The sequence below is a fragment of the Pieris brassicae genome, chromosome 10 (genome assembly GCF_905147105.1).
Source record: "Pieris brassicae chromosome 10, ilPieBrab1.1, whole genome shotgun sequence".
NCBI lineage: Eukaryota > Metazoa > Arthropoda > Insecta > Lepidoptera > Pieridae > Pieris > Pieris brassicae.
In genome coordinates this window covers 2,870,292-2,896,715 of record NC_059674.1, presented here as the reverse complement: position 1 = coordinate 2,896,715, position 26,424 = coordinate 2,870,292, and the positions used below count along the sequence as shown (strand labels likewise).

General features: G+C 32.9%; 2 protein-coding genes and 1 long non-coding RNA gene across 7 annotated transcripts in view; 2 read left to right on the top strand and 1 right to left on the bottom strand.

The window, feature by feature from the left end:
• LOC123714799 (probable WRKY transcription factor protein 1) overlaps window positions 1–7,768 on the bottom strand; it is a 29,608-nt gene extending 21,840 nt beyond the window's left edge. For 2 of the 4 annotated variants that reach the window (XM_045669327.1, XM_045669326.1), the window contains exons 1-11: window positions 7,397–7,768; window positions 6,900–7,008; window positions 6,477–6,659; window positions 6,197–6,294; window positions 5,560–5,754; window positions 4,460–4,609; window positions 3,806–4,315; window positions 3,170–3,325; window positions 2,667–2,759; window positions 1,492–1,659; window positions 510–629 (exon numbers count right to left, since the gene is read on the bottom strand). In XM_045669327.1, the coding sequence (XP_045525283.1) occupies window positions 510–629; window positions 1,492–1,659; window positions 2,667–2,759; window positions 3,170–3,325; window positions 3,806–4,315; window positions 4,460–4,609; window positions 5,560–5,754; window positions 6,197–6,294; window positions 6,477–6,659; window positions 6,900–7,008; window positions 7,397–7,531 (1,917 nt within the window). In that variant the 5' untranslated portion in view covers window positions 7,532–7,768. Of the gene's footprint in view, window positions 1–509; window positions 630–1,491; window positions 1,660–2,666; window positions 2,760–3,169; window positions 3,326–3,805; window positions 4,316–4,459; window positions 4,610–5,559; window positions 5,755–6,196; window positions 6,295–6,476; window positions 6,660–6,899; window positions 7,009–7,092; window positions 7,186–7,396 lie in introns of those variants that run through there. The other 2 variants (XM_045669328.1, XM_045669329.1) reach the window with 2 other exon arrangements.
• A 276-nt stretch (window positions 7,769–8,044) lies between these two features.
• On the top strand, window positions 8,045–8,969 carry LOC123715596. The gene is made up of 2 exons (XR_006754452.1): window positions 8,045–8,269; window positions 8,752–8,969. It is a non-coding gene; the product is annotated as an uncharacterized LOC123715596 (long non-coding RNA).
• Window positions 8,970–9,740: 771 nt separating this feature from the next.
• The window catches only part of LOC123715282, a 29,285-nt gene continuing 12,601 nt past the window's right edge, over window positions 9,741–26,424 (top strand). The window contains exons 1-5 of one of the 2 annotated variants that reach the window (XM_045670236.1): window positions 9,741–9,975; window positions 18,942–19,048; window positions 23,546–23,684; window positions 23,755–23,902; window positions 24,531–24,635. In XM_045670236.1, coding sequence (XP_045526192.1) covers window positions 18,982–19,048; window positions 23,546–23,684; window positions 23,755–23,902; window positions 24,531–24,635 — 459 coding nt within the window. In that variant the 5' untranslated portion in view covers window positions 9,741–9,975; window positions 18,942–18,981. The remainder of the gene's footprint in view (window positions 9,976–18,941; window positions 19,049–23,545; window positions 23,685–23,754; window positions 23,903–24,530; window positions 24,636–26,424) is intronic. The other variant, XM_045670237.1, reaches the window with a different exon arrangement.

The window sequence follows — 26,424 nt, the reverse complement described above, 5'->3', positions numbered from 1 at the left end:
GTGAACGTGATGGAGACTCATTGTGGACGCCCTCAGCCCCATCTTGGGGTTATAGGACATTAAGTCAGGTGACAGAAAACAATCAGGATTAGTCGTAACAATGACGTAGCTTGCTTTTAAAAATTATCCCTAATCCTAATTTCTAGTTTTATTTTGTTGGTTGAACCAATTATGCAATATATCCCTATATGTAGTTTGAGTTAAGGGCTTTTGATATTCTTTAGAATATATAAATACATTTTCCAGAATTTTAAACTATTTCACTCAGAAATCACTTGAGAAATCACCACACAAAATTGATAAACTTACAAATTAATTCGTAAATGCGCAAAAAACGTGTTTACAAGTATGTTACGTCATAGGATGTACGACGCCATCTTGCATTGCGTTATGGCGGGTTGTATTAATTATGCATTTGTATAAATTCTATAGTAATTAGTAAATAATCTGGATTCATAGAACTGCCTATTTACTTATTGCTTCCTGTTTTTAGGGTTTTATGGTCTTACCAAGTTCTCCATATGCTGTTTCTTGAGTTGAAGATCACGCAATCTTCTATGCAACATTCGTCCTCGTTCCTGTAAGACACCCTCTGCATCTTCTTCTGCGTCACTTCTGTGACCTGCCTCCTACATAGAAGCAATATTTAAAAAAAACATTATTTCAAAACCAAAGTATAAAAGAAGAAAGAAGAAGAAAGTATAAAAACTTTCACCAAAATTGCATCGCTAAGTAACATTTCCTAATTGAATGGCTAATTAAAGACCAATTCATAATTATAATATTCACTAAAAAAATATTAAAGGAAATTTTTTAAAACTCTTTTGTGGAGGCCGCGCGGTTGCATCCCCCTAAACCTGGCTCTGACAAACCTTGATTAAAAGCTAGATCCAAACCCGATATAAAAAAAAAATTAAGTAATTCCAGACATTATTTATCTATTACACATTTCTTCAACAAGCTCAACAACCAAACTCTGATGAAACTTTTTAACTTCGATGAGAATTGAAAGAGAACAATTTTTTTACCGGATTAAAGCTATTAAGATGAAATATTATTAAAAACATATAATTATTTACATAATTTTAAATTTTAACTTGCGTGCGTGGTCACTAAAGGTGTTGAATGTCAAAAGTATCACAGCTGTAGAGAACGTTGTGTTATCTGTATTAATTTCCCCGGAATTGGTATCAACTAAAAGATGACGGGTTCAGAATAGCTTCAATCCGGTAAAAATTCTTTCTTTCAATGTGTAAAAGCTATTTTAACCAAAGACACTATTCAATGAGAATTTTGATTCAACCTCACAAAACATCATATTAAGATTATTTCCGAAAAATTTGAGGCTAACCTCCTTACCCATTTCTTCTTGTCTTTGGTTGGTTATGATATTTCTTCTTGTCTTTGGTTGGTTATGAGTTATGATATTTTTTCATAGACAAATTTTTATTTTAGTTCAAAAGTTTTATGAATATAAAAATCTCATCATACCTCGCTGCTAGCAATATTTTCATCCCGTATCGAGAACCGATCTTCCTGGTGCTGAGAATGATTCGAATGTGTTTCGTTAGAAAACACATCTTGGGGAAGAGTTGTCGCCACTCCTATTTGATTGGTCGCGTACATGCGGTTCGAGTTTGTATAATTCGCGTTCACATTCTGAAACGCAAAAATCCTTTTTAGAATGGAATTTTTTATTTCGTAATAAATGCAAATTGTATTTTTTTAAATATATATATAGATTAACTAGATAATATATACATAAACATTACATTAAAAAAATGATTTTTACATTTAAAGTTATATTACTGTGTTTGGCTGGGACGCTATGGATATTCTTAATATTCGGTTTAAGCATATTGCACGACAGCATGAACAATTTATTGTTCTATATTGTTCATAGGTTAGTTCATAGCAGACAAGTGAACTTCGCCGTAAATGTGACGTAAATACAATCTGTTTTAAACGTTTTGTGTATTAAGTTAAAAGAATTCTACACATTCTTTGTCGCAGGACTATAGCGTTACGTGGTATTGAAAAAAAATTATATTATGTCAATATTATTGACTTTATGCCAGTTTCAAGTAAAGGTTGGGAAACTACACGCGAGAAAAATGCCCAAAGACAAAAAGCCGACTAAAATCCGATTTTAGTCGGAAACGGAACATGTAATTGTAAGAAATACAGAAAGGTGCGGTCATATTGAGAACAAGAAAAGAAAATATGGTCGAGGTCACCAATATCTTCTCCACCCTCACAAATATGACTATCAACAATAAGTCTGCTAAATGACGAGGTGTACAAACATGTCCTAAACGCATTCTGCAAATGATAGAACTGACCACTTTAGAACTTTTAATCTCATAGAACCATGGTTTACTGTGGATCCTGGGTTGAATTTCAGCATAATGTTTGCCTTTGAACTAGCTGCTTCTCAACCATGAACATATTTCATAATTGTGATTCTCTGAATATGTGTGACATACGCTGTCATTTTTCGCGGTAATTTTGACTTAATTTCAGGCGGGAACCAGCGCTTAAATTTTTTGACAACTGACAGTTGACGAACAGTTTAAAATCCATCAATGTTTTTAAATCGTATACTTCTACTAATAAATATAATTATAATAGACAAATAAATCACAGAGTATTAAAATGTAATATACCTGTGGATTTGAAAAATTCTCATGTGATGTAGACGGATGATGCATCTCTTGGCTTTGCTTATTTAACTCTTCCAATTGCTGTTTGGCCTCCTCCTGAAAATATATTTTTTTTATTTATTATTTATATTAAATGTGTTTGACAAACCGGTGTTGTGTACACAATTACTATTAAAAACCTGGCCCGCGAACTTCGTTTCGTCGTTTTCCATACATACCAAAATATGGAAATTAGTATTATATGACATAGTACTCCGCTCTTTCGAAATAAAAACCAAAGTACTAAATAAAACTAAAGGTTTATCTCCATAAAAACCTTTCTTCCATCACGAATAAGAAAAAAATCGAATTGGTCCAGCCGTCTCCGAGGTTTGTGCTTCATTTTTAATAAACTAATAATAACAAGTAAACAGTTCGACATTAGCGTTTATTTATTTGCTTTAAGGTATATTCTATATTGACAGAAAGCCATGAATGCAGGTCACGTTATTTATATCTAAATCTACCTGGTATTTAATCAGCATCTTCTGTTGTTGTTTCAAGGCGCTTAAACGCATTTGAGACATCTCCATTTTGTTCTTTATCTCATTTTGCCACAACTCATTCTCGCTGTATGCAGATCCATTGCTTTGAACCGATACGGGTCGTACTACGACATCTTGCTGTAAAATTAGAACAATGTTATATATGTGTGATTCGAGATTAGGGCTTCTTGGTAAATGGCTCAAAGATTTATTTAAATATAATAATACTTCTATCAGGGTTAAGATGCAATAAATAATAAATTGAGGAGACATTTCTTTCAAGATCCTGCACACTTTACGCAGAATTTTAGCAAAAAAAATTTTACACGACAGGAGGACAATAAAACCCAGCTGCCGCAACTCATGTTAGTTGCGTAAGGCACGTTGCCGGCCTTTAAATTAATACATACAAACGAAAAGTTTTAAAAATATTTTAAAATTTCAGGAATGTAAAATGGCTTAGGTAGTCGAAAGGCTAAGTCTAAACTTTATTCTTGAATGTAATAATGGTTCAAAGTATTAAATGTTAGATTCACTAAAATCCAATGACGTCATATGTTAAAACGGTGAGTAACACACATAGGCCATGCAGCCAACAACACTAACACACTAAAGGACCTTTTCATCATTATTATTCGCATCTTTAGTGATATTTTTCATATCTTCTATAATCGCGATTTTTTCTGTGCACGATTTTATATTTTTCTTTAACATTTCGTTAAGGATTTCGTCATCTTTATTTATGTCTTCTGTATAATGTGTTTCAATTTCCTTTATTTCTACACCACTAGTCTCAGACTGATCTAAATTCTTTACATTTTTGTCTTCATTAATCTTTTTGAGGGAATTTGTTTTATTGATTTGTTCGTTTTCTATATTTGTAACTTTTTTTGCGGGAACATTAGGTTCACTTAAACAATTGACTGTGGTATCTTCGCTTGTTTCATTTTCCCTTGTTGTGAGACTTTGTTCTTCACTTGTAATTGCCTGTGGAGGATCTTCTAACGCATTAAAAGCTTCGGAATTCTTTTCCAGAAGAAGTATTTCTAATTTCTGTTCACTTTCTTTTAACTTCTGTATCATTTCAAGGAGTTCATCATATTCCTGTTTGGTGTGCTCTACAAATGCCTAAATTAAACGTAAGATTTTGAAATTTATATTGGACTTTAAGCAACCATCTTGTTTAAAGATATAAAAAGAAAAACATTAATCACAACCAGCTCATCTAACTTTTGAAGGGTTATTTTAATATGAAGTCATATAATAACATACCTCATCTTCAGAGTTACGCATAGTATCAACAAGAGATGAGGTAACTCTTATATATTCCCTAATTTGGCCGAGTCTTCTTTCCACTGAAGCTGCATCCGGGCAGACAGCCACAATGGCCTCACCTAGAGCACGGGCCGATTCTCTATGGACCTATTGACAAATTACTTGGATATCTTAAGGAGCTAAGTAAACTAGATCAAAGCAGTTATTTTTAAATATATTCTCCTAACAATCGTTTTATTTAAAGTTACATATTTCACACTGGAAAAGAACGTGTTTATTATGTATACATTATGTAGTTAGTAAAAAATATAGCTAATATATATCCAGCTCTCTTCAGATTAATGTAACATAATGTAGTAAACAGTATATACAATGTACTCAATTACTACACATGCCGTCGACTTTTTGGGTCTAAGGCATCTCACGATGTTTTGCCTTCACCGTTTTTTTTTTTTGAGAATGGAATCTCGCTGTTGGCCTTAAGGGCTTTTACAGCTCAGCTCAGGCTGTTTTGGCGAGCGTAGCTCGGCCAGAATGGCGTTTTATCCCGCGGCTAGCGCAAAGGCGTCCCCTGTGAGACTCGAACCTCGGCTTGGGCCGTCGCGGGGTGGTCAATAGCCTGAAGGGCAGGACGGAAGCTCACTGGAGCCTCCTCCTCGCCTTCCCCGGTGAAGGCGGTTTTTTACCCTAATTTGTGTATTTTTATTATTATTGGCGCGCTTTTAATTTATCGTTTGCTACAGTCATTGGAACGTCCGGATCCGTTAGAATGTGTCGGGGCCTCCTACGAGCCCTTTTTGTCGGGAAGGGGTAGATTCAAGCGAATGTTAAATGCGCTCATATAAAGCTCCAACCAACACTGCTCTTGTTGATCAAAATAATACCGCGTTTTAAATGCAACAACTGCCATCTATCATCATCAAAATTAACTAATTCATGAAACATAAGAGACCTTAGTGTATTTCCATAAAGAATAAAAACAAGCAAGTAAATAGTTTTGTTTTCTTACTCTGTATAATTGGATTAATTGCAGTAAGCTAATGTATGATACATTACATGATTTTATAAGATTACACAATTTAAATAATAATACATACATGATTATTTTCATTAATATTGTTGAACCTTCCTTGTCCTTGGTCATACATATTGTTCATCATATTCACAGCTTTGGTGGATGATCGACTGTTAGAAACGGAAGCTGTGTTGTTGTTAGAATTATTATTACCTTCAAAATTATGTCTATTTGAATTCAAATTCCTGGCAAAGTTCTTTCTATTCTGATTTTGAGCCTGCAAAGTTTATAATTATATATTTTACTTATTAATCTGACTAATGTTGTTCTGTAGACATCTTAAATACAAAAAAAAATCTAACTGGCAATTTCATCTATATCAGTCTAGTCTAATTTGTATTTATAAAGATTTGATATATTAACTTATACATATGTTTGGTCACACAGACCTATATGCAAGTAGGTAAAACAACATAAAAATCATAACAATGAGTTTTTTGTCTTAAGCAATTAACTGTAATTAGTACATCATTACAAAGTAAAATAAATATGGAACAAAAAATAATTTGCCACTTTGAAATTGCCTTGCAGACATTTCATTATGGTTGCAATTACGAAACACAATAATTTGAATTCATACAAAATTTTAGTTAAATCTTTGTTGCAGTTTACAAGTTAATCATATTATGTATATTAAAGTAACATTTTATTCTACTTACAGTAAAGGTTTGGGATATATTCCCTGCAACAGTGTTTGGTGTTGTAGGATTCACTATCATTACAGCAGCTGCAGCATGGTTTGAATGGGGAATTAAACCTAAAATAGGATAGATAATAATTAAATTTTTTACCTTAAATATACATTCTAATTCTAAAATATAACATTCTCATTAAACAATATAACATTTCCTAATTTACAACATTTCATAATGCTATAAGCTTATCATTAATCAGTGATAATTTAGTTACAGATAAAACATTTATTATTTAAAATAATACCATTCTGCATTTGATGAGCGTAAGGATGAAGGGAATGTGAACCAGAAGAGCTGGCATCATCATTTAAGTTGTCACGATCTCCAGAATGGTGTTCTCTGTTCTGAACTGTGAGGGGAAGTGCTCTTGGTTGTGGCCGCACTGGTACAAATCTACCAAATCCACTTTCAAAGGCAACTGAATTATCTAAAAGGAAAGGATTTGTAAAAAATTATAAAATATATTTTGCTGTACTATTTTTCAGAAAGGCATGGACACCTTTACATCAATGCAAAGTCAACTTGAAGACACCCATAAAATTTATTTTTAAGATGTATACTTTTGCACAACCATCCATATAATTAAATCTGGATATCACATACTTATATACCAAAGTACACCTCAGTACAGTTCTGAACAGACACATAAAATTAGGTTAAATCTTACCTAAATCTGTAAAATCTTGATCCGTTGTATTGTTTGTTTGCTTTCTAGACTGATTACTGTTACTACTTCTTGGATTGTATTCTGATACTGGCACCCAATCTAGGGAGGTCTAAAAAGTCACACTCATAAAACACTAAAACTTGCAAGGCCTCATGGAATTAAACTTGTTATAAATACCTAATTAAAATGATACCTTTTTTGGACCAAACTTAGAAAGACAACCTCCCATAAGTTAATTAAATCTAATAATGAATGTAATTGAATGAAATTATAAATAGATTATCAAGAATTTTTAATATGAACAGCTCAAAGCAAATTGACTTGGCACTATTTTGGCGAACAGCCAATAAATATGGCACATTTCTATCCCAAAATACTTTATTCTCCTGTGTGAATCTTTGTTTCTGGTTTCAGTTATTCATTGCACAAGCGGCGGTGATGGTGCTTAAACTGTTGAAGACTTCATTTTTAATAATGGATTAAATAGGAATACTTACAGATACTAAATTTGATGCCATATCTCTTCGAGTAGGTGTTACGGCTTCTTGAGGCACATTGCAATTGTTACGCACTTTAGTTTTAGGAATTGTACCGGTATGACTTGGATGTCGGTCTTTATTTCCAGGAGCCATGGTATTCCACCATACGAATAAACAAAATAAATGATAAAATGTTAGTTAAATAAGAAAGTGATATTTTTTGTCATAGTCTTAACATTAGAGAGCTAGCTCGAATTCCCAAATCACTATAAGTGCACCAATAATATCCGATTATTCTGCTGAGATTTTATAATTCTATATTTTTATTTTTTTATTTTATAAAGTTAAGGTGAAAATAAGAATAAACGAAATCCTGCCAAAGATGGTCGATGGAAGCTGTCAGACAGACATAAGACAGCAACGGCATAGAGTAAAAGTCACTAATAACTGACATAACAGACATGACTCTCGACTAAAATTTAAAACTTTATGTTATTCTGCGCCCTCATACCATCATCCCCTAAAGACGTTACTGTATTTAAATAGTTAACACTTAAAAAAATATATTTTGCAAATGGTAGTAAGTATAGATCTACCGGAATCTCATGGCATAAAACAAAAATAAGAAAATAAGATTTTCATATTGCAATCTCAAGTGTGCTGGACACTTACAGCCAAATCAAATAAAAGTACGAGATCTGTCAACCACTGCTGAAATATTGTGATTATCTTCTTGAAAGTTGGAATGTGTTGTTTTTATGAAAATGTCGAAAAAGCCAATTCGATCTAAAGCGAAAAATATTGTTTTCAATTTTTTTCGTAAAATAAAGGAAGAAGAAGTTGTAAATCAAACTCAATCTTTGATTTTAAAGCGCATGGTAGAGTTTACCGGTAAGTTGGGCTGAGTGGTTTTGATAGTTTTAGATTATTTTATATTTTTCTTCTGAGTCCTTTTTCTCTGAAATTGCTGCGAGAATCTCTAGTAAACTAAATTCATCTTCGCAATTCGCGTTTTCACTTTTAACGTCTAGCACAAATAAAAAAAGTATTCCATTTGATTTTCATAAAATTAACACGGATTCTATTGTAAAAGCATTTAAATCATTGAATAAGAATGAAACAGAAGTTCTATGGGACATATCATTAGCTGTAATAGCGATTACTGACGATTATTTTTAATTAATGTGTTGCTGATGGGGTTTATCCCAACCTCATGAAATATAGTATTATAAAATTAATTATTTATTTAAGTTTATTAATATTGTAATAGTTTCTTAATATTTTACCGACTTTAAGTGAAATATTTAAAAAAAATCCTAATTAATGACTTATAATTAATTGACAATTATATATCCATACGTTTATATTTTTAGAATTTCATCTCACAACAACGGATATCTAAAATAAAGCAACATATTTAAATGTATATAATTAAAGCCTCTGAGCTAAGCCGGTCTAAGCAGCAGTCCCTGAAATTTAATTTGTATTATGTTTGTAAGAGGTATAACAAACAACTGTATCAATGATAAGATACTTAATGAATTATTGAAATTTGACCATGTTTTAACGGTAAAAGAATATTGAAATGTCAGTGGCATTTTATTTTGAACCTGAATTTTTGCAGCAGCTTTTGAGATCACGCAAAAACATGGCTGATAAACGCCGTTTTTTTTTGCACTGCCGAAACATTAATTAGCCGTTGACTACCGAAAAGCGTGAGTTAATGTGTGTTTTCGTAGCATTGTCATGGCGTCGCTTATTTTATTACAATCGGTGGTCTCGGTAGTCTACGCCTTTTCGGCGACCTACACTGTCGACACGAGCTGTCATTTTCATACAAATTTAGTTTTTTTATTTCTACATACACTACTGTTAAGGCACCTTGTCTATGTACACTATATATACAATATGGGACTTTAGCCCAGCGTTACCAGAATGTTACTTTTGATACGTTCATGTTACACAACTCAAATGGTCCTTTTAATACTTAAAATAATATTTAAATTGTATTCAGCAAACAAAAACTAACACTGAAACGGAATGCACGTATCAGTGTTACAATATTTTATTAAACCAAGCAAATTTGTAATAACCGATTGATCCTAATGTGATGCCTAAATTTTTAAGCCTATAAAATAAAGTAGACGTTGTGCAGCTAAAAAACAAATGGAAATGCATAATTTTCTTGGTAACATAAATGTATCCCCAAATATTGAGGAATAGGAAATTTTTTAAATAAAATTTTGTGTAATAATGTGCCATATTGCAAGAGTTCATTTGAAAATTATAGTTTCTTAGCCGTCTGGTTGCTTTTCATCGGCAACTGGCAAGTGGCAACACTGATAGCTTAGTGTGCATTTGAAACTTAGCCGAGTAAGACGTGTTGCTTAGCGTTTATTATATTTTTAAACTTTCGATACGAATATATTGAAACTTTGTATGATAGGGTACTTTGTAGAGATATTGTTTTGTTGGTGACATAATAGCAATAATTTTCTTACGTTTGTGAAAATAGTGAACTTGAATTGTGCGATTTACAAACTCTGGCGGTTTTGCCGCTACGAATCGTTCAGCAATAAACACTACCTACTTTATACGTAAGTATTCTAGAGTTTGTAATATGAAATAAATAAGTTTTAAAACATTATTTGAAACCGTAACGAAGCAGATGAATTTCTGTATTTATCTATACATTACACACATTAAATTAAAGGTGTAATTTGCAATTTTTCAAATTTTTATATTTGATTAAAATTTTCGCTGTCGTATTTATTTATTTTATTAGTATACATTTTCATAATTTAAATGGAAAAGGGAAGCCGTAATTTTAATCACTAAGGGGAAACCATAAAAAGGCTTGATTGGATTTGGAAATTTTGGTCAAGGATACATTGTGTATAGTACTTATTATTATTAAGTACGTTTATTTTAGGTTAAATACGCATATTTTAAATATTTGTATATTGTTTATTAACTTAGTGAACTTTTATATATATATGTATTATTACCTAGTTTTTAACGTAATTATTGTCGTGTATGAAATAATATTTCAATAGAGCAGTGTTGGCCTAGTGGCATAAGCGTGCGACTGTCATGTATCAGGAGTTGGAATCACGGCTGGTACACCAATGGAAGATTCTTTATGTGCATTTAACACTCGCCTTGACAGTGAATGCAAACAGCGCTAACCCAAAAATCTCTTGACTGAAGATACAAACACATATGAAGTATAAATACGTCTAACAGAATATGTACAATCCTTAGCGTAAAATATCGATATATACTTCGTTAAAACTTCACGCCAGATTGACCGCAAGGTGCTAGCAGCTGTTTCTATGTGTAATTTTCTAATAAGGGGTCGAGGGTGGCATAAAGCAAGGTGCGCCGCGGCCGCAGCCCTGCGACCTGAATATCACAATTATGTTACCACACCTAACATAGAGTAACTTGAAATTTCCAAACGAATAACGCAGAATTAGGTTAATTTACAATTGAAGAATTAAATGATGTTAACCCTGGACTGTTAAACCGTTGTTGTTTCTTGTAGAAAATATTATTAGACAAGTAGGTAGGTACTAAAAAGCACTATAGACTTCGTGAAGAAACTGGCTTGCCATAAACCAAAAAAGTCGACGGCGATAGGCACAGGAGGCTGATCGCTTTTTTGCCTATTTACAAATGAGCATATACTGATCTGAGACCCAGAACTATAAAGGTTTTAGCGCTACGTTTTTTTTTTTTTTTTTTTAACAAAATACCTAATAATCAGCGTCTCCTCTCAGTGCCAGTCCGGAATATTTGAATATATTTAAATGTGGATAATTTGATGAAGTGATGTCATCTAATGACGTCACCGCAACCATGCTATGGCCAGAAACAGGTTCCGCCGCGGTCGTCAAGCTGTTCCGACCTCCAAGATCATTACTGCTTACAGCGCGTCCACGCTCGCTCGGTAACCATAAAATTTAAATCTTGATTTTACATAAGTTATATTTCTAAAACAAATGGGCGAATTAGAGTCTCAGTTCATGTTTAATAACATCGCCTCCCATGAACAGACAGGCTGTCAGGAGGCACACGATTGCTATGCCATTTAAGGAACGCTCTTTTAAAAATTAGAACCCTCTCAATCAGTGTTACCAAACGCGGAGTCCACGACCAATAGAAGTAATTTTACATATTTGTTAAAAAATATTGTGTCATCGAAGACTTTACTCGCAAAGGGCCATCGTTCTGAATCGATAAGTTTACGCACAATAGAAATCGCAACATCTTAATAATAGCTGCAATTTCAAATAAGCTAGAATGTGTCTGAAATTCTATTTCGATGATTCATATCCCATGGGGTCTATTGAGGCATGGGTCATTCACAGTTTGGGCCTGTTTGGTTAATTCTTTTCTAAAAAAAATGTGCGTGTACTAGTGTACAGACGTAAGAAGTGAAACTTCTTTATGACCTTATTTTTCGAAAAATGATCTACTATATGCAACTTTACAGACATTGGTTTAATAAAGTTAAATTAGATCAAGTTTAGCCAAATGGTTTTTATTATCATAGACATGAATACAAATAATACAATTATTTCATTTTACCTTATCAACTACTAACCTTAACTACAAAGATTACAGAATTTCATTAATTGTATAACAATTATTACCATCATTGTTATCCTTATTATATAGTTTTGTTATTAATGGTTTCGAATCTGTTCAAGTTAGGCAAGAAAACGATGGCGCGTAACGGAAAATTGTGACGCGCAACGGAATAATGTGACGCGTAACCGAAAAATATGACGGTAAAGTTTTTTCCAACGCCGATAATAGTTTCACTTCAAAAACTTCAGTGTTATGTCAACCATTTCGAAACAACAACTGTGTTCAGGGAACGTTTATCGGTAATCATAAATAAATAGAAATACTAAAACACCCATTAAAACTGTTCCTTGATGTCTTTTTAGAAATGAAATCGTCACTTGGTTGTCATATATGCCTAAGTGTTTCATAGCTGTAGTATGAAGTCCGATCTTTGTATATTTGTATTAAGTTTTGACACAAGTATTAAGGTAATACGAAGTTCACCGGGTCTAGTCAAAGGAAAAATATAAATACGACATATAATATTTATAATAATAATACAATAATTCCAACGAATCAGTTTAGTCCTTGACGAAATTCTGATGGTAAACCTTCGCTATTGCGACGACCATTACGACCCCAATTTTCTACGCCTCCGTCCAATTTCTACAATTTGCTTATTAGACCATTGTACCCGTATTGTATCAACTAGACTCGTCATACTGAGCTGCTGTTTGGTTTAAAATAGTAACGTGTTGTATATGATGATTATCAGACATTATTTATAAAATGAATGGAAAAAGCAGGCGAGTTAGTCAGCACGCAATGCATATTTACGATAAAAATAAGCCAATCGAATGGATTGTTAAGACCACACACATTGCGCATTCCCACACACCCCTCTTCATCGTGTATGTGGTGTAATACATTTTGATCATATTTTTTACTAGCTGCCCCCACGAACTTCGTTTAGCCTTAAGGTTTTTCCCAGCCCACCATTTTAGTAGCTACTTATCAATATATTGAACATTTTGTTATGCTATTTTCAAAATAAAAACCTAAAAAAACATTTGTTTTTTAATTTCACCATAAATCTCAGAATTTAAGGAATTCGAAAAATTACGCGAATTGTTCCATCCATCTTCGAGTTATGAGCTTAGAAACATATTTTACGATTAATTATTATTTATATTGATTTTGTAAAGCTATTATATTAATAACAAAGAGCAGTGTTGGCCTATTGGCTTCAGCGTGCGCCTCTCATCCCTGCGGTCGTAGGTTCGATCTTCGTCTTTTACCAATTGACTTTCTTTAAGCATATAACATTAGCTCAAACGGTGAAGGAAAACATCATGAGGAAACCGGCTTGCCTTAGACCCAAAAAGTACATGAAACAGATAGATAAACCTGAGTCCTAAAAAGGTAGCGTCACTGATTTTTTTAATTTTTTTATTATATTAATAAACAGTAAATAATTAAACGATTCAATAGTAAACTCTTTGTCCAGCCTTATCAGCAATAAGTCATTCAAAGAACGTGTCTTACTGTTATCGCCTTTAATTCATTGTTCGCAAATGCTTAAAATAATGCATCAACAATTTGATATCAAAGTACACTGACATTCTTGAATACTCTCAGTCACTTCCGTTGCAATCTTGAATACCATCAATTACTACTTTCTCTTACATCAGTTTTTATGTTATACGTGGTCAGTGACCGTTGGTTATCCACTTCAATAGTATAGTAAAAGTAGAATTTTTCTTCAGATTTTTATGCTGTCATTAAGGTAGAACATAGAGTTCGTTTACTCTTAAAGCCATGTAGACTTTAGTCATAACGCCCGTTGTGAGTCAGATAACCTGGACAAGCTGGTTGGCAGCAAGGTGGGAGGCAAAATGCCGCGGGAAAGCATAAAGTATAACAGCTGCCCTAAGGGAAGCCATAGACCGAACAGAGTAAAGAGATATCACTAACAGAGCAGCAGGTACCTTGCAGTGACGACTGACAAGAAGACAGGATACCTGTAATTGGTATTGCCAGATTTTGAGGAATAATGTGCTACTTGAAGGCCCTAAGTCGTATCGGTTTGGAAACACCAAGGCTGGTTCTATAGGTACGCAGAAGATTACTTACCTTAAAGGACGCTCTTTTGGAGTCCATGTAAGACATCCAAGTTGTTTATTAAATTTGTATTTAATTCCGGTTATAGGTATAAGTTGAATATATAAAGATCCAGGTCAGCTATGAAATGTAGTTCAATTTAAAGACTAATACCCTGTACCAGGATCTTCTCCTTCACTCGACCATATTCAATAAAGAGCGGTTCGAATCTTGAACGACCAGCCCCCAGGCGTTGCGTAGGGAGGTCTCTTTCTGCATCTTCTACCGCTGTTATGGAGAGTGTTCGGAGGAGTTGTTTGAATTAATACCAGCTATTTGAGCGTTTTTTATGGCCCATTTGTCCGCGTACCACCACTTTGTGAGACTAGCTACCCACTTAAGTATTTCCGAACGAATTCGACTTAGGTTCCAGGTAGGAGCGTACCGTAGTACGACGTTCTATAGCGTAAAGCTTTTTTCGCTAAATATAATTTTAATTGCAAATATTGTTTCATTAGACATATGGTATCGCTTTTTTTGGAGTTATTGATGTCTTCTATAAAACTGTAGTACATCCCTTTGCACAGCTATTGTCTATACGTGCCTACTTGATATAGGAATTGTCATCAGTCCTCAATATACACTATCGTTATTTCATACAGAACTATTACTTTTTTTAAATATTTATCTATGTTCGTCAGGGATGCAAATGGTGAAATATTTTTTACAAATCAGTCTTGCAGTTTTAGAGCCTATTCAATGTACCAACAATGTTTTCATAATTTTATTGGTTTATATTAAAATATGGCGCAAGGTCATTTCACATTTAATGAGAGAAATAGTAAACTGCAAACCCGCGGTAATATCATTAAAGATTTAGCAATACGTTGGAGTGTTTAAACCCAAGAGATGTTACATACTATAATAAAAAATGAGTTCAATTACACAAAACGTTAAACGTTTTTATATTACTGGGACGTAATAAAGCGACTCCTGTAGTTCAATCAGTGTATATTAAAGGAAATAAATAAATTTATTTACTATTAAAGACCCTTTCATACACATTTATCTATGCGCGTTGTAGTGAAAATAATGAATACAAATTACCAAGAGAAACGCATCCGGCGTCACCAATTCTGATGGTGACCTACTTAGTCTGTAGCGTGACTGATGTTCTTTTGTTTTTTTATATAGCAGAGGTAAATGGTTCTTGATATAAACACAATCAGTAATCAATTTCTTAATAGCATTTTCGTAAATTCGAAAATATATCATTCCAGGCGTCTATTACATTACACACAGAAGAAGATACTAAAGATTTATGTTGGCGTCTGATAGATAGTACAGATGGCCAGAGCTGGTGATTTCCTTGCTCAACGAATAAGTATCTCAATACAGCAGGAAATGCTAGCATTAAATCTACATAACCACAGGGATCAGACTTTAAATTTGTTTTAATTTTCTATTTATGGAGTTTTTATTATTACTATGTAGGGGTACAGATACCGGCAAACAACTTGAACAAATGTCCGTGCCTGCGCAGAAGCGATTTTTAGGTATCACTGGGAGGGGAAACTTTCAAACTTTCCCCCACTGTTTAATGCTTAAGAAGTTTGTCGGTATCTGATAGGATATTGTAAATGCAGTATATTTCTGTGTTGGAAATAAATATTATATTAATAATATATAATATTATATTATAACAAATATTTTATATATAACTTCAAAATTTATTATACTCGTATACAAAACGTAGAGAAGTAAACTATTATTAAAAAGTAGAGACAAAATATTGAGGTAGGACGCCCTATCAGCCCAACAAGCCGAAAAAATGCCTGACTATGGCTCATTGCACAGCCGCACCACAGACATGCGTTTATAACGCAAAAGAGTTTTAAAAACATCCTCAATTATAATTTATTTCATAAACACTGACACTGTTTGCTATCTGTTAAAAGGTTATCTGGCCAATGTAATACCTATTAATAAAAAAATATGAGCCATTCTTTGATTTGCCACAGAGCACGGTAATATATTCTCGTTTTATAATTGATCTTATTTGAATGGAATGCCTGGATTCTACATCCTAGCCAGTTTTCTTATGTTATTTTATATGGAAAATATTTTTATATTGAAATTTATGAAGATTATAAAACGGTAAAAATATAGCTAAAATTAACGAGCGGTGTATTTAAAAACACAAAGAAGTGATTAACTGTGAACTTCTAAGTAACTATAAGATTTTTTAAGTCAAAGTAAAAAATCATTTATTCATATAGGTAACTCAGTGTGCAATTATGGACGTCAATAAAAAAGAAATATACATTAAAAGCTTTTAATTTTACATGAGGGTGTATCATTTTTATTCAGCGTGGCTGTAGTTATCATGACACTCTTTGGATTTTTTAAGGTTTGCAAAGAAACCTACTAGACAGTCATAAAAGGCAGTCATCGAAGCGAATGGATACCAATTTGAGTTGGTGCGTTGCTGGACTTTGAGGCGGGAGTAAGCTTTAAATATGAATTTGAAATCAAACGTGAAAAACTTCATAATAATCTTGTAATTTACAAGTGACAATTGCAAAGTATAAATATATTAAAAATTTTAAATTCCACATTTGTATTTTTTAGTCTAGTTTGTCTTTTACTATTTAAGTTATTTTCTCTTTATCATTTTAAAGATTCACTATAAATGTTGTGCACACTTGTCATTGATGCATATGCATGTATCTTCATGTATGTCACGAAGTAAGTGTTTGTATGTGGCAATGAATTCTGGCAAAATAGCAATTGTTTCCGGCTGCTACTCTTATGAAGGTATCACATATTACGCGAGTGCCAATATTACGTTACGGGACATCTATTTGAGCAGGTTCGTTGTTAACCTTTGAGGGACGAGTAAGCTCTCTTTTTTTAATAAGGAAGGAATGACGTCCTCCGGGAGCCGATTTCACAGTTCGCCAGAGTCAAAATCTATAAACACTCCTAAGCGTTTTATGAATAAAAAAAAAAACAGTGAACTAATTCTAATACTGTACGTAATATTATTATTATTAATACCTACATGTTTAAGAAAATTGTATATTTTTGTGTTTATTTTTTTTAATAAAATAAAAATTCATATATCATATACTAAAGTTAATTCAATTATAATCTTTCGTGATACAATAATGAAAAGTATGGCGTGCCCTCACAACGAAGCTCGGTCACGCATGCCGATGGACCTTCGCTGCTTATAGCGGTGACATCACTGCTACTCACAACTTATTGTCACTAGCCCCCAACATCAGAATGATATTGACACTATCATGTTCAAAATACACTTTTGAAACCAGCGTTAATAAGGTTGACATATACACGTAAAAACTAAGAGCCTTTGTAAAAAATTCACACAGATACCAAATAATGAACTGTGTTACATAGATAATAGAATGGAAATTTATTTCAATATGACTTAGTATTAGAAATAAAAGACTTTTATTAATAATAAATCGCGTAGTGTCGAATAACGGTTTATCCAACACCAAAGTATTTTTTAATATCAGTAGTCCCTTTAATTTGTGCGTTTAACTAAACTCGTTATAGAATCACGCTATTAATATTACCGGATTAAGTGTGTTAATTTATGTTAATTTACAAATATTTAATAATAATCCTTGTCTATGGTTTTTGTAAAACCGCGGTATAAATATAATTCCAAATTTAAAAATAGGATCTTCATTCAAAATATAAAATATAAATATGCCAATTTTTTATTTATTTATTTTATTGTTCCAAACTTAAATAGTTGGTAATCATGAAAAGCGGTATTATATGAATCTGCTTTAAATAAACAAAGATTGCAACCTCCTTACTCATAAAAACATTTATTTTATTTAATCAAGATAATATATTTTTATAGGACAACGTTGATGTAAGTTCGACGTCTGATGTCACGCGACCATTATTTTATCGATTCGATCATTTATATATAGTGTTGTCTTAAATATTGTAGAAAGATACCATTATTATACCATATATCTGGTCTTCAAATGATCGAATTCAGCATATTTAGCTCGAATATTTTATTTATAAATTACTATTGAAAGGTGGACCACTGGGATCAAACCTTTTAAATTTGTATTAATTTTCTATTTATCAATTTTTAATTATTATTATTAATATGTATGACTATGTATGTATGTTCGCCTAGTGGCTTCGAATCGCGTGTGAATCTCATCCCTGAGGTCGTAGGTTCGACCTTAAATGGTTGTAGAGCGACTCATTTATTTATTTTATGTAGGTATGTATATTATTGTAATTTGTGTGAAGTTAATCAATATGAATTAATGTAATACGACGATAATATGACACAACTGGCAAATGGCAATGAGATCACTACGATCACGTCATTTAGCGTAACTATTTTAAAATTAACGTTCTTTGTATACGCCTATCGTCGTGCCATGTGGGCGTACAAATGGCCCGGCCGTGGCCTCATTGGACCTAAAATTATCGTCCCTTTAAGAAATTATCCGTCTTTAAAACACATTGCTGCACAATTAAGCTTTGTTTTTAGTGAAAAGTTAGAATATGAAATGGGGGTTGAAAGTCGTTGTCGTTGGGGTTTAGAGAGTTCAGTATGACTCCAAAAATATCGTGGAATGAATAAGTCGTTTTATGAATCTTACCCAAAAGCTGTGTTCTATTGAATCGAACGCCTTACATGTGACCCTACCTTACTAAGGGAGCGTTCTAAAATTTTGACATACGGTAGTCAGATTTAGCATTTAGTCGGTTCTGAATCTTATTCAAAGCTCTGTTCTATTTAATCAGACGCCTTACACGTGACGCTAAATTACCCTTTAAAACATATGTAATAAAGAATTAATAAAATAATTGTTTGCAGATACAAGATGCTATCACAAACGAGGTAACGAAAGAAAACCATGATGAAGGAGATTGTGAATAAAAACCTGATCTCATTGAAGTGTGTCCTCTTTTGCTTCTTAGCAGGTCAGTATCATAATAAACACAGATCTAGTTACTAAGACATCAGTAAAGCTTCCGCGAAGTTGAGCGAGCGATGTATAAAAACTTGTTCATGCTTCCAAGCCGTTCTTGTAACGTATTTAATTGGTGGTGCGGAATCTAATAAATAGACTACAAGAAATTATAATTGAAAAAATATGGGAACGTAGCGCCTTTTATCTTTATGGTCTCAAGACAGGCCCTGGCGTTACACCAGTTGTACGCCGTGCGGGATTTGATGAACCCTACTATAACAATTATTGTGAGCAGTTTTAGCCTAGTGGCTTTAGCAAATCTCATCCCTCAGGTCGTAGGTTCGATTCCCCACGACCTTTCTTCCAATGTCTATATGCGCATGTCTACATTCGCTAGGGTGAAGGAAAATCATCGGTCTGCCTTAGCCCCAAACATTCGACGGCGTGTGTCACGCACAGGAGGCTGATCACCTTCTTGCCTATCAGATTGCCAAATGATCATGTAACCGATACTGAAATTTGAGGCCCAGACCTAAAAACGTTAGATAACATGTAGACCAGGCTCCTAATGAAGTGAGAACTGTATCAGGACTTCCTGGTTGTAATAATAATAATTTGAGTAAAACAATTATCTATTTAATAGGACCGATAATTAGCTCAACAAATTAAAATCATGTTACCATTTGTTTGGGAGATTTGAGGGATAGAAAGCGTCTTGGTTATTGCAGATACACTTTCAATTTTAGTCTTTGTTGCTTGGTAATAAGGTTTATTAATGTAAGGTAATCAACCAGACTAAGAGTACTACTGTAACATCCGCTCAATGAGTCAATAATTGTTAGGATATTAAGAGACTTTAGATTATACTAAGAATTTGTGTCTCTGTGTGTATTTTAAATGTTTTTAATCAGTCCCAGCACTCTGTTTTGAGTCAAAAAAATTTAACTATACAAAAAAACTTGGTTAAGTAATTATGCTAGTAGCCGTAGTTTTCTTTGAATTTATAATTACATATATGAGACTATAAACTTATAAAACAGCTTTTATTTAATTTCATTACAATAAATAAAACCTTGTCCTAACATATAACTCTAAATTAACTGGAATACATATCCAATAAAAAAATCACACGGAATAAAAACAAACATAATTTATTAGGAAAATTAAGTTAAACATTTTTTTAAACTAATTATTATAGACACTAAAAAATAGTGGAACAGTTGTCAGTTCACTTCGGATAATAAAAATGGTCCGTCAACCAATATAATACAGCGAAGAATATGTTTTCTATAACGCTTATTATCTATGAATATATGCTGATGAATAAATCTAAACACGAACTTCGTTAATAATAGTATTGTCTTTTGTTAACATAGCTTTTACACATTTAAAGAAAACACTTTTTTACCGGATTGAAGCTATGTATTATTATAAACTTATAATTATTTTACATAACTTTACATTTTTTCGACGTTTCGCGTGCTTTACAGCGTGCGTGATCACCGTGACCGTATTATTATAAACTTAACATTATATAAAATAATTATAAGTTTATAATAAAACATAGCTTCAATTCGTTAATAATGTCATGTGAAATTAATATTTCAATATTGAACTTAAGTGGTAAGCCTGCATTACCGTTTTGCTGCAAGTCCCAAGTTTCCATCTAAGGAGCGTTGTTGAACGATGCCGAATGATTTAGGGACCATTCACCTCGTTTCTCGTCTCGCGGCCATTTTAACTGCCCGTATGAGTGCAGATGCCATGAATAATTTAGTCGCATGTGCGAAACTGGTTTGATACATTATACAGTTACTTTTTGTCGAATTATAGGACGAAAAATATTTTAAATGTTATGTCAATAACAGAAAAAAGGAGTTAAATAATGTAAATGGAGGGTCTTCCTGCTAAAAGCTATATCCAGTTTATTATAACTAAAAGTTAAAAAAAACACTTTTTAAACGGATTGAAGCTCTGTATTATTATGTGATACTGTTTGACATTCAACACCTTTTGTCTTCAGTCACTGTGACCACGCATAAAGCACGCGAAACGTCGGAAAAAATGTAAAATTAGGTAAATAATTATAAGTTTTTTTTAATAATAATACATACCTTCAATCCGTTTAAAAAGTGTTTTCTTAATTAATCTTAACGACAATACTATTACTAAAAGTTATTTTAACTAATTTAGAATGTTAGAATGTGCAATTATTGTTTGAGTCTATATAAATAAAAATGAATGTCAAAATATTTGCTAAGCTTAAGCTTATATTTCTGAAAAGCGAACCGTGTCTACGTTTAGCATAGCAATGTTACAACTAAAAATGTAGGCAAAGTAAAAAATAACATTAAGCCGTAACAAAGTTCAGGGTCGCTCTATTAATACAAATCTTAGAAACCATAGGGAAAGTATAATTGGGAACAGACCTTATTGGCAGAGATATTTCTGTCCCTATTAATTCTTTTGGAGCAGTGTTGACCTAGTTATAGACCTAGGCTTCAACGTGCGACTTTAATCCCTGAGGCCGTAAGTTCTAACCAATGGATTTACTTTCTATGTGCTCATTTAACCCTCGCTCGAACGGTGAAGGAAAACATCGTGAGGAGGCTTGCTGTAGACCAAAAAAGTCGACGGCGTGCGTCAGGCACAGAAGGCTGAACACCTACTTGCCTATTAGTTTAACAAATGATCATGAAACAGATACAGAAATCTGAGGCCCAGACCTAAAAAGGTTGTAGCGCCATTGATTTATTTATTATCAATTATTTTTATTATGTCAAATTCAAATGTTCAAATGCGAATCATTTACCACTAGACTCGACTCTAAATCACTCTAAGACATGACGGTTGGTTACATTCATTTTACCGTCCATCCTTTGGCACTATTAAGGGGTACGAAAGGAACATATCAATCTTTAGTTTAACCACTAGACAAATGCAGTCAAAGTTAACGACGACATCGTTTAGAACAACATACCGGTTATATTGACCAACATCAAAACTCTCGGCTGAATTCTATTGCATTAGGTAGTTAATAACAACGTCATCGGCTGTTACGACTATCGGTTTTTACGACCAAATATGAGTATAACTTAAAATAGAAAAAATTGTACTTAAAAACATAATTTATAAACAACCACAAATAGCATGTCTAACGCAAGGACTCATCAGTACCAATCTAGTGAAAATTATGAAATATATAAGGATGTAGATTTTTTCGAGCTCTAATAAGAATTAGTAAAAAAGTCAATTTTATGAACTTAACGCTAATTAAAGATTTAGGTAAATTAGATATATATTTAGACAAATTAGATATATATTTAGATAAATTAGATATATATTTAGATAAATTAGATATATATTTAGATAAATTAGATATATATTTAGATAAATTAGATATATATTTAGATAAAGAGTACCAGTAACCTTAGAGCGAGCTGACGGAGCTTTCCTCGTTCAACGAATAAGTTGCATTACAGCGAGGAAATGCTGCCAGCGTTAAAAGTAAACTGTCAAAGTGACCTTTAAATTTGTTTTAATTTTCTTTTTATTCATCTTACTATGTAGGGTATATATAAATTGAATAAACGATTACTCAAAACGAATACACAAAAATAGACTATAAAAGACTTGTATGTATATTATTGTTATATTCTTTGGAACGAATATTAATTATTATTATTACGATTAAGAATATTTAAAAATGCTGTATATTTGTGTATGTTAAATACTGTTAGATTGTCCTTGTCTCTCAGCATATATCATTATATAACCTCATTAGGATTAGCCAGTTTTGACGTTTTCTATCAACGAAATTCTAGAAGAAAAGATGGCCAAAATAAGAGAAAAATGGAAGAATTTGGAGGCATTCACTCCTTTGGAGATCGTGTTTATATTAACATAAACTTAATGTTATCCATGCATACTGAATATTAGCTTTTTTTAATACTAGTTCTTTAGGTATCTATTGCGATTCGAATCACGTAACGAAACAGTCACGAAGCACTAAAGATTCATAACTATTAATTGTTCTTAATTAATAGTCGCGTCGCTGTGTCCTGGCGCAATCACGTGGTTTTGCGGTAGGTTTTTAAAACATCTCGTGTAGCATTTAGTGCTCTAAATCCATACATTACTTTCCTTTTTGCGAATTTGTATCCCTATAAGCTTAACTTGTTTCCAACACACAAATATATAGTGTTTACAATATACTTAACCTACATAATACTTATAAGAAATTTCAAAAGTTTAGTCCCTGCTGCATAAAACCTTTATTGCTGACTCTATTACGATGCTTCTTCGCTGAGCGAGGAAAGAACAAGCTCTGGGGTCAAATCTTTAAATAGCGCCTGTGGAAATGAACCTCTCGGCCCAAGAGTCTAAAAAGGGAACAAAACTTGGAGGAAAGACTCTTCTATTTCAGCCGTATTATTTTATATTTGAAAGCACCCAATACGAGATCGCTAAGCTAACACTAGTTGATTTTTCCGTTCTTTATTTACAGGAATAGGATGTATCTACCCATTTCTGCCCCTACATATGCTGTCAGTTGGATTAGATAGAGCGGAAGCACGATTGATTTCTGCCGTAACACCATGTATAGCACTACTGGGGCCTGCCGTCTTTGGACCGCTTATTGATAAGTAAGTCTACAGAATCTTAATTAGGTATTAGTATTCAGAGTGGAACTTGTATGTGGATGTGTTTTTACAGATTGTCAGTGGGTCGAGGCTCGACCGGCGGAAGTACGGGGCCCAGCGGTTCCGGGAAGCTTTTGAGAATCATCACTGCCTTGTGTCTTGTTTTAAGTGCTTTATTTTATTCGCTTCTACTCGCTGTTCCGTACACGGAACGACATGAGGTAAGCACTGCTTATATATTCTGATAAGATGATGACAAATCTAAAATGTCACAGCAATGAGGCATCAAAACCCGATTTGATACCGTAAGAGTGATGTTAATATAAGAGTTTCTGATTGTCATTTAAAATGTAAATCATACTAAGCTTTTACAATTAGGCGAATGGACATTTATAGGTAACCAAATGTCTTTACATTTAAATAAACTTCACTTCACTTTATTTTATTAATGGCGACTCTTGTGTAAATCACAATTCCGCCAATGTCGCGTTCTATGTCTAACACGGTCAGGATAGTTTTGATAAAATGAATTTAACCTAAAACAAAGATGACGACACTATAAAGACAACACAGACAGACATATAATACTATATACAAGAGGTTAACATATATACTATAAGGTACGGAGGGGAGAAACGACAAAGCTGGATGGGAGGGAAAGTAGGGAGTTAAGGTTACACGGACGAGGGAAAATTGGAGGAAGATGGTCAAATAACGAGTCATAAATAAACTTCATAAAAATTTAACAAAAAAACGCCACTATTAACTGAAGTACCCATTCCCTTTCTGTCAAATTGTGTTTATACTGTGATCTGTGATGACAACTGACAGACGTCATGTTTATTATAGGCCAGAAGACCGCAAGTCCTGTTTATGTGCGACGCAGATGGCGGTTACGTAATGCAGGAAGTGTGTACTGAGGGTATGAGATGCAATAGATGGGATGGACAAAAGGTAGGTAAAGTCGGAATTCTAAAGTTTTTTATAGTCTGGCAAGATGTAACTATGTTTAGTCTATCATGGATAAGTTTTGGCGGTAAATTTTACATCTGTCTGTTTTGACAGTTTGAGATGTTACTTGACATAGAGGGAATTCATTGCCTTCGTTCGGAATTATTAAAGTATATATTTTATAATAAATCGCTTGCAGACATAAATAAATCTAGAATAAGTTTATGTATTCTTAACAGAGAAGTGTTGGTCTAGTAGCTAGTAGTAGTAGTAGGTAGTAGTAGTAGTAGTAGCTTCAGCGTGCGACTCTCATCCCTGAGGTCGTAGGTTCGATCCCCGGCTGGTGCACCAATGGTTAACTTTCTATGTGTGCATTTAACATTCGCTCGGACGGTGAAGGAAAACATCGTGAGGAAACCGTATAGACCCCAAAAAAAAAGTCGATGGCGTGCGTCAGGCACAGAAGGCTGATCACCTATTTGCCTATTAGATTAACAAATGATCATGAAACAGATACATAAATCTGAGGCCCAGACATAAAAAGGTTGTAGCGCCATTGATTTTTTTCCTATTCTGAACATAGTAATAACGATAAAAATAAAGAAAGTATTTATTTATACTTTGTTACCATATACATAATTATATAAACAAAAAGTAAGTAGGTTACATAAGTTATTAGGCGGCCTTATCGCTAACAAGCGATTTCTTCTAGGCAACCCTAATATGGGAGACTAAAAAAAACACCAAAAGTATATATAGATAACGTTATAGTTGAAAAACAGAATAACAATATTCGACTTTATGTGTAAAATTCAGACATAACAAGTCACCATATATTTCAGAATTAACGAAATCTTTTAAAAATAAACATTTCAATCAATTAACATATGGTATGCTTATGAAATTTGTTTATTTAAGAATGTGTGAAACGATAAACATCCAAAATCCAATACTACAGAAAGTATAGTAGAAGAAACGTAGACTGTACATTTTGCTCACCCAGGCTTTCTTAGTTTTATAAGCTTGGCCATTTCCTAAATCGTCACAATTCAACAGTTACATTACATTCATACAGTACGTGAGTGGTTAATTATAGAGTAAAAATAAAATCCTACAAAATGTACAGCTTACATATAACACGACAAAATATATAAGTTGTTATTCAGGACAATTTGTAAATAGATCGTGATTAAGCGTGAGTTAAATTTACACAAATAATTCCAGATTACGATAGCGAATCACGCCTCACGTAAAATAGTTCATCAGGAGTCATTAACATCTCTATCAATTATATAATAAAATATCAATACAACATAAGTTGAAAATTTTGTCTTTTACAAGATACAATGTGGTTTTGATAATTTGATACTCGTTTATTTGAATTTTTAATCGATAAATTTAATAAAACCAATATTAATGATAAGGTAAGTTCGCATTCAAGTCTTTTAAACGTTAATATGTCATGTTAATGTTTGATGTAATCATGACTGATGTCACTCAAAAAAATATTACGCATTTATTTTCGAAATAAAAAATTGAGACTGATTGTATTTAATTGTTAGTACCTAATTTGTTTTCCTAGTATAAAGTTCATAAATAATGCGTTTACATAATTAAAATAATTATGGCTAATAAGTAATTTTATATTGACGTTAATTTCTACAATACTAGTGAATAGTTTAAACTAAGTTAATATTAAGTCTTAGTGTTCTATAATGTTTTGACACTGTTTGTGTGTCCGAAATTGCACTTTCGTATATTCTTTACACTAGGTTTTTTAACTCAAAAGGTT